Source organism: Chelonia mydas, chromosome 4, assembly GCF_015237465.2.
Source record: "Chelonia mydas isolate rCheMyd1 chromosome 4, rCheMyd1.pri.v2, whole genome shotgun sequence".
NCBI lineage: Eukaryota > Metazoa > Chordata > Testudines > Cheloniidae > Chelonia > Chelonia mydas.
The window spans coordinates 35,950,671-35,965,113 of record NC_057852.1 but is presented as its reverse complement, the minus strand read 5'-3'; the positions used below and the strand labels follow the sequence as shown (position 1 = coordinate 35,965,113).

Below are 14,443 nucleotides of genomic sequence, written 5' to 3'. Positions count from 1 at the left end.
CAGGAAAACATCATGTGAAGATAGCTAATTCTCCTCCTAAATGTTTATTAAAACCACCATAAATATATCAAAATCACTAAGAACTAAAAAAGTTAGTTTGTGTTCACAACGTTTGCTTAAGAGTAATAATGAGTAATGATCCTACAAATCTTTACTTTGCTGGAGGCCTTGTTCATATGAGTAAGAGTTTATAAGACTGAATTTCTAATTTTATTCTAATCAAGGTCTCCAATCAGTGAAACACACACATTTGTAACATGGGGTATTAAATTGAATCCATTCCTCCTAGAGGAAAGCAACCAAGGCCTTTTACAATTTACTCATCTGGGGGGGATCAGGAGTGTAACATTCTATTCTGATCTGTTCTTGACAGTGGCACCTGTAACTGCCCAGTCCTGTTACAATATATGACGTACTTTAGAGTCCTGAATCAAGGAGAAGAAAAAAAAATCTGTCTGGATCATATTGTCCTGACTTAAATGTCTGGTCTCAGATTCCTGGAATATTGTGCCATCCTTTTCCCCAGAACAGTGTCCCTTACAGTACTGAAGAAACTGGAGGAAAGCCATTTATATGTCTTATTTCCAGAACTGCAACATTGCTAATGCAAATTTTTTTACTTTTGATTGAAAGTTTTTGATTGGAAATGAGTTCTTCCCATTTAAAATGAAAATGATTATTTTGAAAGATGAATAATATTTTATCAGCTTTATAAAGTTAGTTTTTTCTGAAGTCCCCAGGCTCAAGAAGTCTTACAGAAAATGATCTGAACTTTATTACAAAAGATAATTTTCAAAAGAAATTTGACTTTATTGAAGACGCAATCCCCAGTGCATCTCGTAAGTAAATGTGAAGTAATAGTGACTGACCCCCAGAATGATTATTCTGTCTGAATGTTGTCTTTCCTTCTTTTTTCCCCCCAGCAGCGATGTTGAATTTTACATCATCTTCTCATTCTGACTTTAATTTGGGACTGACACAGTGGACTTCCTGGGAGCCCAACAAGGTGTGAATAGGTTGTTTATTTTAGGTCTCTTTTCCTATAATGGAAATAACAGTAGTATCTAATATGCATATTATATTTTGTTAGATGCCTTTGCTCAAAGTTTTGGAGGAAGTGTTTCATGTAGTTGTAAACAATGTTTTGAGTATTACTGTTTTTTTTTTTTTTTTTTACTATCTCCCGTTTGTTTCTCTTCCTAACTTAGCTTTACAAATTGCTTCCTTGCATGTAGGTGTTCTCATCAGTGCAGCAGATTCCTTCGTTGAATTCTGATTCTATGTCCCCAACTCCAAGGAGTGAAGAAAATAGGATAGACATACAAGAACAGAAGTCCCTCACATCCAGATGTTTACCAAGTGATAAAGAAAATTCAGCATACTTTTTCAGTGAGAAAAATATTCTTTATAATTACAGGTTATGCTACTTTTGCCTGCAGAGCTTTGAAGTTCTGTGACACAGAATAAATTCCATTGCATAAACTTGCTACTATACGCTTGGGTCTAGATCCTGAAATGTTCTGAGTGCTTCCTGGCAAATGCCAAGCTCCTTCAACTGTCATTTGTTTCAGGTCTCATGTATGTTTTTGTAAAGTTGTAAATAGCAATTATCTAAAATATCTCGCTGGCCTGGGAAAGTTAATTAGAGCAATGATGTACTCTGTTTTTTCCCGAAATAGTATTTCCTCCAGTAAGAAACTGCAACAAATCAAATGCCTTTTATAATGAGGCATTTAAAAAAAAAAAAAAAGCTGAAAGCCAAGCTTTCACCCGTAGTAATTTTTTTTATTTGCCGGCTTTTAAATTTTCTTCCATTGAACCTATTTTTAGTGACTATATTAACACCTGGACTATTATTTCTTCTCATATTGAATTTGGGCAAAAGGATTCTTGTAATTCCAGAACCTTATTTTTCACATGGGACAATAGTAACGTTATGGTATTGTTTTATTTCTTGCAAATGTTAAAGCTGCAATCTATAATGTTTTTTGAAAGCATGCTGCTGACCCAGCCATTAGTTCCAAATATTTATTAGTAACTGCAGTAGTAAAGGCTATACTGCTTGAGTACTGAAACAATTTTTAGGGAATATAGTTCTTAAGTGCAACTCCTCTAAATTTTTATTTGAAAATAGGAATTTAAATTATGTAAGAATCACATTTGAAATGACTATTTAAGTGCTGGCATTTAGTTTGGTACGATTCAGGGTACACCAGCATGAAGGGCTTGCTGCCAAAGAGGACAGAAATGATAAAGTCAAGATGCATGAGGAAACTGGAATATTTTGCTTATTCTGTGTGTCTTTAAAATTAATATGGTGTCTGAAGGATTGGTGCAGCAGGTTGCTAAAGACATATTTGCCTTATAGGAATAGAGGAGTCTTTCTGTTCAGGAGATGGCAACCTCTCAAGACTCCCGTCCACACTTAGAACAAGAATGCCACTTATCACTGTTCCTGCCACTGAGGAGATTCCTGACTCAGAAGTTTATTATTCAGGTGTAATTGACTGTGAGGAAGTCCAGCAATCCTTTGGTTCTCCAACAGTCAACTTTTATGACAAGTCAGCATCATTTCCTGTCTGTGCTTTTGGGCCTGAGGACAAGAAGTATGAAACTTCTGTGCCTGTAGAGTGCTTGGAAGAAAGACAAGGGGAGTTTATACAGCCAGTGTTTTCTAATGCAACTTCACAAAACAGACAAAGCAAGTGGCTGAAATATCAAAACACGGCTCAATGTGATTTGATAACTCAAAACAGAGGTGATGTGAAAGTGACTGATTACTTCTGTGCTGACAATGTCTTTGGAATGCCACTTGCTGACACTAGAGAGAGTCAGAGTGATGCCATGAATAAAAGCCTTCCAGACTCTGTGCATCTGCAAATGATAAAAGGCATACTTGGTAAACACGGCCGAAATTTTAGCAGCCAAGATTCTGTTTCAGAAGGGAAGATACTTTCTCTGCACTTAAACCAGATTCCTATTGCTGAAGAAGCACAAAAGGTGTTAGGTCAGCTGACTCACCGTGGTGTAATAGGAGGCACCCAGGTGTGTAACTGTTCAAGCAGACTGTGTACACTTACTACATGTTTGATCCACTGGCGATGCATGTCTGGCTGTACTATCCGGAGCAGGTCTTATCAAAAACATCCTTGCAAAATAGTCATGAAAGTTCACCATTCTAAGCACAAAAAACACACCTACTTATCCACACTTTTGATGAAGAAAAGATCAATGACATGTTACTTATGTTTAAAAAAAGTCCTGGCATGTAAAAACTTGCAAGGCTGAATGGTGTGATATGTTTATTGTTGATAGAAAAACATTTTACTGAGCATTCTAACTGCATTTGTCTGATCTCCTTTGGGATATTAGAGCTAAATATTGAACTATTTCCTATATCTTTAGCTGCTGCACAAAGACAGTTTATGGTACAAACATTTTTATTCTGATAACTGTTTTATGACGAACTCCTGGCTCATCCACTGCCAGATATAGACTTGTACGCTCTGAATTTTGATGCCGGGGGATGACAAGAAGCCATTTGTGGTGTTATGGTCTTGTCCAGAATTGGCAAGGCCACTTTCAAAAGTTGGCTTTTCTGATTGAAAACATGTTTGTAGCAAGCACAGACATACCAGGTGGAAATAGATAATTCTATAGGCAAATGATATTTAGCTGTACCTATATTTCCTTTTGCATGAACATATGACTTTTGCACAGAGAAGACTTATAGGTACATTTCAGGTGGTCTTTATGAAAATTGTCTCCAAATTTTCTAGGTTTTATTCCCCTTCAAATTTATTTTTAAATTCATGTTTTCTTCAGAGAAAAGAGCCATTTTTTGTTTGTTAAAGAAGTTAATGTTTTGAGGGGGGAAATGAACTTGATAGACTATAATGGCTGATTTCATGCTTTTGCAATCTTTAGTGACAGTCAACTTAAAAAAAAGTCACACTTTACCTACTACTGTAGTAAGTGACAGCTAAGGTTACTACAAATGTAAGATTCCATCTGTTTAAAACAAGGTTTGGGTACTTTATCTACATAATACAGTCAAATGCACAGTAAGTTTCATCGTTCCCCTGTATAATTAGTCATTTTCTTCCTGCCTTTGACACAGCAGTGGCAGAAGGAGGGAGGAACATTGGGGAAAATAGGAAAATGTGAAAGATAAAAATAAATTATTTTTTTTGTGATTTAAAGTTAATATTTCATAGTTATAGCTTGAGAGTTATGGTTATTAATATAGACTGCTCACAGAAGTAAGAATATTAAGGCTTGAAAAGTATTATTTCAAAATGCAATAGTTAATTTTCATGAGTTCTCATCCATTTTAGCATTAAAAGCAAACCAATTAGGAGTCATGTATAATAAACTAAGAACTTCTTGAGAAATACAAACAGAGATGTTTGAGTTCGGAACAAAAAGCAGTGTCTAAAACAAGTGAAAAGTGGATTGAATTGGGGAGGAGGGGGACCAAAAACAAAAGTCTTACAGTTTACAGATCAAGAAAATAGATGTTTGAGAATTGGTGAAAATATTTGTTTCCAGGTACAAACCTGGCAGGCCATATTTCAGCCCCAGATAATAAGGTATATACATAATGAAATGCCGAAAAGTCTTCTGAACTGTAGAAGTGAAACTAGTTTTGCTGTAGTGCAGAAATTGTACTTATCATGGATTGAGTGGAATTCATCTGTGTGCTAAGAACTGTACCATGCCTATGCCTCATTTCCACTAACGCTCTCAAAATAGCACTTAGATTGTGCATAGACTTTGTGCAGGCCCTCAGTACAAGGGTGAACTTCACTTTGTTTAGCATACTGGAAGTGAACATGGTAGTACTGTGTAAAGTGCTGTCCAAAGCCCCAGTACTGCAAACTTGTATGTGCTTATCTTTACACACGTGGGTAGTCCCACGGAAGGTGAATCGGACCACTTTTGCATATCAGTTAGGAATCAAAATTCCTCCCATTCGGGATTACTTATTTTATAAAAAGAATAAGGGAGAATCAGGATTAGGCAAGGCTTTTTAATGCCTCATTTTGTTACTTTGCAGGATATATCTATCTCTGAGCTGTCTTTTCCAAGTGGGGATAAAGTAAAATGTACTAATCTTCCTAAAAGGCAGACATATATACCTACTGTGTTTCAGTCTTATGTTCATTACAAACAGATCTTTACAGCTGCTTTGACAGGTATGGCTGACATCTGTTGGAAACTATAATAAATAATAAAAAATTACAACCTATTAATTTATTTCTAAAATTTCACAAAGTGAAGAAGTGGTATCCATGTTATGTTAATATTAGATTTCTATCTGTTTTGGCACCCGACTGGCTCTCCTGGCCACACACCTTAATTCTGACATATACTTAGTTATGGTTGAGACTATTAGGCTCTTCTGCCTCTTCACTCCTTGACCATTTATTTAAAAAACGTCATATGCCATGTTGTGATATATGTAGCTTTGCTCAAAGTAGTGCGTTTTCATGGTGGGGAACAGTAACTTCCATCTGATTTGACTGTGTCTTAGTTACTCTGACAACAGTGGGTTCAAACTGATTGCTGTTTTTATCCAATTTTTCAAAAAAAAAAACAGACTAAGGGCGAAATTCACCTCTGTGCTGTTGTCTAGCCCAAGGCCCACATACCACTTAAGTCCCACATCAAAATTTGTACTTAACTTTTTTCAAGTGCAATCATTTTAATATGTAAATCCTTCAATTTACACACCTAAATGGGACTTGTGGAAATAAGGTAGTTGGAACTAAATTTCTAATTGTTCACACTCAGAAGATGGTATCAAATTTAGAGGTCAGGTTTACACCTTTGAAAAAATTGGCCTTCTAGATTTGAGGTTGATAGTAACAAATTCAGATGCATTTGTTTACTTAATTTATGTACACAAGTATTATTTAACGGTAATCTTAATCCCCCCTTCTCTTTTTTATGTGAAGAGCAATTAAACATATTGCTTTTTGAGCTGTCACAAAGGCTACACAAGGCTCTTTCCAAAGTGAACACATCATTTTGCACTTCAGTGAAAGATGGTCAAGAGGAAAGGAAGGAAAACTGTGTTCCACTTTGCAATCACAAGCATCCAGCAAAGCTTGTTATGGTTAAAAAAGAAGGTCAAAATAAGGTGCTGTTTCTTTTTTATGGTATTTAGATTATATTCTGTTAACACTTACAAATTAAAATGGATTACAATATTGTGAAGATCAGTGTTAGTATCAATTTAATTATTAATACATCTTCATCTATAAACATTTTATTTACACACATATGTAGTTAAGTTGAGACTTGAGTTTCTAAATCTATAAATTTGCTAAATATCTGATTCTGTGGATAGAGGTGAAACACAGTTAGTACACAATTACAGAAATGAGTATTCTGGGAAGCTGCTTGGTTTTCCAGCAGGTTTATGGAGCATACTGAAAAAGCAGATTTGTTCTCTTATATGAATAGCATGCAATATGGGCTAGCAAATTTACAGATTTTCATTTTCAAAATAAAATTGGATGACTTATCTTTGTTCTAGGGTCGCCTTTTTTATACCTGTGATGCCCCAAAAGCTGACCAGTGTAAGTTTTTCAAGTGGATAGAAGAAGTGAACCCAGGACAGCTAAAATCCAGACCCAGTCTAGTGCTTCATGATATAAAGAGTATTGGAGCTTACCTCAGATGTCAAAAGATTTCTATCTATGAGGAATGCCAGCTTTTGGTGAGGTATAGTGGAGTACAAAATATACTTCATATGGCACTATAAGAGTTAACATTTGTAAATACCCAGGTATAAATGTTCTGCTGCTGTAATCCGATTAACCTCAGTGGAATTATACCAGCAGAGAATCTGGCCCACGTTCACCATCTTTTCTAATGAGATAATGATTCTGTGGGGGAATTTTCAGAAGTTCAGACTGAGAAAGATACTGTCAGTATCAGGACTTTGCTTTCTTCATCAGTCTTGTGAAAATGTTATTGCGTACCTGCTATCTGATAAATCATTTAAGCCCCTTCTGATTGCCGTTTGTTACCATTTGTGTAACTTTTCCCATAAATACATTCTGTTGAGCAGGATTTGACAAAAATCCACTCAATAAAGCCAAATTGGAAATGTTCTTTGGTAAGCATGCTTACCAGTCAGTTTCTCCAGAATTTAAGCTTCCATCTTTGGGGGCTGTGGTGGATAATCAGCTGAACAGAGCTCTCAGGGGGATGCTATGGCCAGAAGAGCTGCATCAGGGATGCATAAACAGGGCAGCTTGAGTAGGAGTAGAGAGGTAGCAAAGAAAAACTTCTGAATGTTAACGTGAATCTACAACAAAGTGTAGCAATAAAGGTGTGAATTGCCTGAATCCCAGATCTTTGCCCTAGCAGTGTGACTATGGTGGGACAAGTAAAATTCCACCTCAGTTTATTGCATTTTCTATTTAACAGCTCTGCTACAAGTGCTCTCTCCATTAAAGTGATTAAAATGGGATAATTCACTAGCCAGCAACTTGCTGCAGCCTCTTCACCAGATAAGAATTCCCAGTGTTGACTGGATGACTAATAGTGGTATATTGAGCTTTTCATTTTCAGAACAATAAGTTCATTGTGGCCCAGCTTGGTAGTAACTAAAAGTCATTACCATTTGAAACTCCACCTGGCCATTTGCCAATGGTGAATGTGAAACTTTCCCTAACAAGTTGTGGGGGTCTAAGCCATACGTTTTTGCAGACCTCACACTGTCAATTTAAAAACAAACAAAAAAAACAACCGAAAACTAGTCCTCCTGGCTTTGGAGATAAACTTCCTGATGTTAACTGAAGGTAAAAAATGACTCTGTGGTGTTTTCTGAGTCAGCGGACAGCCAACTCTAGTGCTTTCACAGCAATCCATTTAAAATCCTGCAGGCAATTGTCAAAGTTTCATGCTGCTGCTGCTGCAATTTATGGGCAGCAGCAGAGGCAGCTGCTCAGGAAGCTCATGGTTACTCTACAGGTAAAATGTATAGGTTTGATAATGGATAGAAAATTAGGCTAGTCGTGAAACAAATCATTTTAAGTGAAAAATATTTTCCATTTTCGTAGAAATTGCACAATGTTTAAAGTTTTCCAAACAGCTCTAAAAATTAGGCTTAATATGTCATGCGTTCCTTGCTACTGAAGTCGTATAGCAGAGGAAAACAAATTTAAACACTAAATGTTTGTGTTCTCGAAGTTAATGCTTTCATATTCAGCTACACAACTAATAGCAAAGGGGAAAAATGTTTTACATTCCCATTTCTTGCCTGGTTAAGTAGGTGGGAAGGTAAGAAAGTATTTCTTAGTAGGTATAAATGTTTCATAAACTCTTCAAAGGAGAGAAAAGACTGAAAAAATCATTAAAATCTTTTCATATTTTTGCTGTTATTTGATTTGTTTCTTATGGTGAATCAGAAATCTGCAAGGTTTTTGCTTAGATTACATGCTGACTCTCGAAGTAATATGATTTTTTTTTAAAAAAAACAGAAGAGCCTTTGATGTTCAAAGAAAACATTGTAGTAAGCTAAAGAAATCAATGATTGCAAATGACAGATTTGATGGGGATTCTAAAAGCAAGTTATATCTTAAATTGAGCAGAAAGGAATACTCCTCTGTGTACAGCAAAGGTAAGTGAATCTGAGTATCTCAGTGTCAGGTCTAATACAGGTTCCTGTTTTGTCTCTAAAGTGATCTTCTAAAGCATTTATCACAGAAGAGAAAAACCTCAAATCCATCAATCCTGGCAAGCAATGACGCTTAGTTCTGATTTTAGAAAGGTAGCTAGATGTATTGTCAGCTTGTGCTTTTGTAATCATGAACAGTGAAAACCATGTTCAGAAAAATAGAAAGTGAATGTTGTACAAAGTAAAAATATTTAATACAAGCTTATGTGCTTTTATAGTATTTATGGTCTACAGACATGCCACCTTGGGCTGTGATTTTGTTAGATTTAGCAAGCTATGTAGAGTCAGGAATGGTCAGTATTTGAATGGAGAGCCTTTAAGAAAAGCTCAGGTCATAGAAATTAGTGTAGGTTATTCAATAGGTATCACTCTTCTCTCTGAACTGGTTCTGACCTAATGACCCATTGCCGTGTTAGGGATTAGTGTTCTGCGAGAGGAACTGTCAATGTAGACGTTTAATGTAAAAAAAAAAAAAACAAAAAAACTCCAAGGTTCTTGACCACTGTGGTCATTAAAGAACTTTTCACAAGATTAAGGAAGTTGTCTGCCCTAGTGCTACAATCATATTCCATTTTTTATAATTACATCCTGCCTACCTAAAGTTCTCTGCAGTTTCATTTGGAAAAGGTATTTTTCACTTCTTGATTTAAATTTAGTGTTGTAGTCCCCTGTCTGACAGCTACTGCATTCCACTCGAGTGGCTGCACTTCGGTGGTAGATGAGGTGATTCTCATATCTACATAATTTATGCACTTTGAGATTTTTCTAATTGAAAGGTAGAATATAACTATAGGACAATTCAGAAGTGTACATGCACATTTGCCTCTGCGCACACTAGGTACATCAGTATCTGAAGTGTAGGTTTGCATTTACAGAGAGATACTGAAACTCTGTGTGGACAAACCTCTGACTTGCATACATTGAAATACTTTGTGCCAGAACTGAGTGTGGGCAACTATGTGCCTATACCTGCACAGTTCAGAAAACTTGACTTTTAACACAATTCATAATCCCCGTTTCTATGTTCTCCATTATATGGCAAATTGAGAATGTAATTACATTTTACTCTCATAATGTATGGCAAAGAATTTATAGAGCTTTTGCAGGCTTCATCCTGCATCACTCTTTTCTGCCAGCACAGTACCCTTTAAGGGAGCAGAGGAAAATGTTGGTCTACCATACAAAACTAAGGACCAGATTTTGACAACCTAAACCATGATGAGTAGCACCTTACTTACGAAGTTATACCTCATTGGGACTACATGTGGACTAAAGTATTATCCAGCATTACTAAGGCTATGTCTACACTGACACTTTCATTGTTAAAACTTTTGTCGCTCAGGGGTGTGACAAAAGTTTTAATGACGAAAAGCACCTGTGTGGACAGCACTTCGTTGGCGGGAGTGACTGCCCCTCGCTGGAGGTGGTTTTAGTGTGTCACTGGGAGAGCTCTTTCCTGTGGATAAGGAGTGGCTACACAGCGCACCTTACAACAGTGTAGCTGCAGTGACACAGCTGCACCATTGTAAGGTGCACAGCATAGACATAGCCTAAAGGTATCAGAATCTAGCGTGAAGAGGATTTTTTGTGTTTAGTGTTTTACTGTTCTTTAGCAAAATAGCTGCTAAGTATAATTGTAATCTGGTTTAGTGGCTGGCAGTGATTACTGTTCTTTTAAACAATTTGTCTGAAATCCAAATAGTGTGAAAAGCATTAAAAAAATGTTTTAGATTAGTCGGAAGTCACTTGATACTAGTTACCATAGGGAAAAACCTTTAGTACATTAGTTGTGTGCTTACTGTAATTCATGGTAAGTAAAGAAGGTATTAAGAAGCTTGTGAATTATCTGATGACTCCCTTTCAAATGACTGTACCAACAAATCTTTTAAATTTTGTACTACCTTCCCCCTTTTTATTTTAAAGAGTATTAATGGCTTAATTTGCAAAATAATGAATGTTAAGTTTTTTTAAAAGCCTGCAATAGCAGAAACTTAAGTGAAATAAATTGATCTATTGTTTTGACAGATGACCTTTGGGTTGTTTCAAAGACTCTATACTTTGAATCCCTGGACACTTTCATTGCATGTAGTGCTTTCTTTGGACCGTCATCTAGCAATGAAGTTGAATTATTGCCTCTTAAAGGCTATTATCCCTCAAATTGGTGCTCAAATAGTAAGTTTTATCCCAAAGAATTGTTTAATACATTAATAGACCAATACTTATGAGAAGTATCTGAGTAGGGATGAGGAATAGGGTGACTATTTCTCAAACGTTATTATGAATTATTTTTTGATTATCCAACTGTGCAAAGTATTATTTTCAGGTCAGTCATTTAAACAATTCCTTACTGGTTGAGCAATGAGCAGCTGAAGAAGTTAAGGGCCCATAAGGCAAAGTGGTAGACAGTGACTATCTCACCAGTTACAACTGAGGAAGTATGTCATTAGTGTTTTAAGAACTTGCTAGGTAAAATGTAATTTTACATAATAAAGTTTGGAATTATTTAATCTATTCTGACAGGTTTCAGAGTAGCAGCCGTGTTAGTCTGTGTCCGCAAAAAGAAAAGGAGGACTTGTGGCACCTTAGAGACTAACAAATTTATTTGAGCATAAGCTTTCGTGAGCTACAGCTCACTTCATCGATGAAGAGCTGTAGCTCACGAAAGCTTATGCTCAAATAAATTTGTTAGTCTCTAAGGTGCCACAAGTCCTCCTTTTCTTTTAATCTATTCTGCGGCTCAGCTGATCTTCCTTCCTGTGTTGTTATATTCCCACACCCTGGTACACCTTAAAAATCAAAGTGTTTGGAATGTTCAGAAAAATAAAGTTGGATAAATTTTTAAAGGGCTTTCAGTTTTGAGTTATTTTTGTAAATGTTTCGGAAAGTGAACACTGCCAGTAGAGAGAGAGTTGGAGTTGTTTTGTGACACAGTGACATTTATTATTTGCCAAATATTTCAAAAGTAAATTAGTGCCATCTTCCTTCTTTTAGTTTTGTTCTTCTCCCCTCCACCCCGGCCTCATTTTAGACCCACTCATTATCAGTTTGTTATATTTTGTGGTGGTATTTTGGAAAGTGATACTAGGGGGTTTGGAGCATTCCTTGACCAGAGGGAAGCGGGTGCTAGAGCAGAGGCGGTCCTACAGAGAAACGCAAGGAACAGCCAAACACGGGGGAAAGCTTATGTTGAGGATTATGGTTTTTGGTTGCTGGAGTTACAAATAAGCCAAGGAGGAAGTAAGTAGGAACTCTTTGTAGTGCAGCGTATGTTCTTTATGGAGCAGGATAGAGGCCTACACCTGTTGACACTATTTTGATACAACTTTAAGAGTTTACACAAATACAAAGAATTCAAGAGTTATGTTTTCAATAGCTTTGTTAACACAGGTACACTGCACATGCTTTATATACCAAGTTACTCATTTAATAGACTGAAGATTAAGAAGAAATATCACTGTACATATGTGCAATGTGGCCAAGCAAACATTTCTATCATAGCCAAGTGCCCAAAATTCAATGGGAGTTTTGCCTGGAGTGAGAACCACAGGATTGGGCCCTTAACTCTTCCATTCCCTGACTATTGTGTCTAGCTTTGCAATTTTAATGTTTTAGTATAAGGTTTCACATTTATTTTCCTTTTAGATTTTAAAACGAGAAAAAACCCTATCTGTGGCATTGAAATAGGGCTGTTTCATACTACTTTGGTCAATTACAAAGCTGAAAACCCTAATGGAGATGTTAAATTAAGCACAGGGCTGGCTCTAGGATTTTTGCTGCCCCAAGGAAAAGATTTGCCTCCCCAAGCTCTGAGAGTGCAACTGCCCAAGAAAAAGAAAAGAAAAGAAAAGGGTGGCCGGAATGCTGCCCCTGGAATTGTGCCGCCCCAAGCATGTGCTTGCTTTGCTGGTGCCTAGAGCCAGTCCTGATTAAGCATGTCTAAAGAGACTTTTATATAGCTTATAATGTTATTGTAAGACACTAGATTTAAAAAACAAATTTTTCTTCATGGAGGTCTAGCTACATAAACTTGAAATGTTAAGGTTTAGCTATTTTTGTATTATCCATATGCAACAACGTTTATATTTTCCCATAATAAAAAGTAGTTCTTCCTTCCCATTTGGCTAATTCAGAAAAGCTTAATGAATTTTCTAGTTCTTAAACACTTTTGAGCTGAAACCAAACACAAAATGTTTTTCCATCATTTCAGACTGCAGAAAGACTAAAGTAAAAATAGGTGTTGTGACTTTAATTGCAGCATTCATTACTGCAGAAAAATGGAACAACTTTCAGGTCTTGTGTGGGCTATTGTCAGAAGACATTGGAAGATGCTTAAATGTGAACTTTTGTTTTTGTTATCTTCCCATCATTTTATTGTAGTTTTCGTTGGGTAAAGTTTTTCATTGCATAGTTTGTAAAATACACCTCAGATGGAGTCTATAGTAGTAAGGTAGGCACTAAAAATAATCTGCAAACTAAGGATTTTCTACACTGCAATTAGACATCATGGCTGGCCCGTGCCAGTTGACTTGAGCTAAGGGGCTGTTTAAATGCAGTTTAGGCTTGGCTGGGACCCTCACACCTCGCAGGGGCCTAGAGCCTGAATTCCAGCCGGAGCCTAAACATCAACACTGCAGTTGGACAGCCACTTAGTCCGAGCCTCATGAGCATGAGTCACCTGGCACAGGCCAGCTGCAGGTGTCTAATTGTGGTATAGATATACCCTGAGTTTAATTGTTCTGCACAAACACCACCACCACATTCTAAAAAGAACAAGCTATTTAGCTGACCAAAGATTGCAGGCTATGTATTGTAATTCATGCTTTGAAAGAAAACTCCACCTATAAGAGATTTACAAAATGGAAATGAAGCTCGTCTATTGATGAACAAATAATACTTTAAAAGTTCATCTCCTAAACTCCGTAGCCAATGAAATAATTTCCTTAAAATATTAGAGGAAATGCTGAGATTTTGTATCCAGGTTTCCATCCCTGAAGGATTTTCATGCCAGAACTAGAAATCCCTCAAAATAATGGGCTTAAAGGACATTCTCATTGATCTTTTGCTCTAGAATCATAGGTTAGACATTGTAAAGTCCTCAGTTTGGCTTCCATTACAACAGGGAAAGTTATTTACTCAACATTAGAAATAAATTACTAGACTGTTTTCTGTGGCTGATTACACTTTGTAACCTGCTTTGTAATCTTTCCAGTGATTGTTTATGCCTTGCTGGTTTGTAATGCTAGCACTGAGCTCACAACTTTGAGAAATATGCTGGAATACTTCAATCCAGCTACTCTACCATTAATGAAATACCTACTAGAAATGTAAGTATAAGTAACCTCTGTGCTTGCACACTGTCTCGTGTGTGTTATATAGATGTGACAGGAACAAGCAAGCTTTCATTTGTGTTTTATGGACAAAAAGTAAGTGCGAAAAAAAAAGCTGGAAAATGTGGAACTATAAATCAAGTATAGTTAGCACCTACTGTCACACTTCAGTTTTCATTAATCTATGATGCAAGTAATTCCTTGCTTAAATCTCATTCAAGGGTTGAAGTATTTGTTTAGATTTACATACACCTGTGCCCCACCTCTTGTAACTTGGAGATTAATATTAGACTTCTTAATGATTTCTGGATTGTGAAACTTTATAATACAAGTTTAATGTCAAAGTCAGTAACCATACTAATTTAATGGGAACAGCCTTTATATTCCATTAATTAATCTTCCAGTATTTCCTCCCTACATT

The 14,443-nt window shown here is 36.5% G+C and overlaps 1 protein-coding gene across 1 annotated transcript in view; it reads left to right on the top strand.

Annotated features, from left to right (window-relative positions):
* ZGRF1 (zinc finger GRF-type containing 1) overlaps positions 1-14,443 on the top strand; it is a 46,208-nt gene that overhangs the window by 16,713 nt on the left and 15,052 nt on the right. Inside the window, exons 10-19 of the mRNA XM_037896461.2 lie at positions 734-839; positions 924-1,006; positions 1,236-1,389; positions 2,369-3,045; positions 5,060-5,198; positions 5,961-6,145; positions 6,545-6,732; positions 8,499-8,638; positions 10,721-10,867; positions 13,905-14,019. Coding sequence (XP_037752389.1) covers positions 734-839; positions 924-1,006; positions 1,236-1,389; positions 2,369-3,045; positions 5,060-5,198; positions 5,961-6,145; positions 6,545-6,732; positions 8,499-8,638; positions 10,721-10,867; positions 13,905-14,019 — 1,934 coding nt within the window. The remainder of the gene's footprint in view (positions 1-733; positions 840-923; positions 1,007-1,235; positions 1,390-2,368; positions 3,046-5,059; positions 5,199-5,960; positions 6,146-6,544; positions 6,733-8,498; positions 8,639-10,720; positions 10,868-13,904; positions 14,020-14,443) is intronic.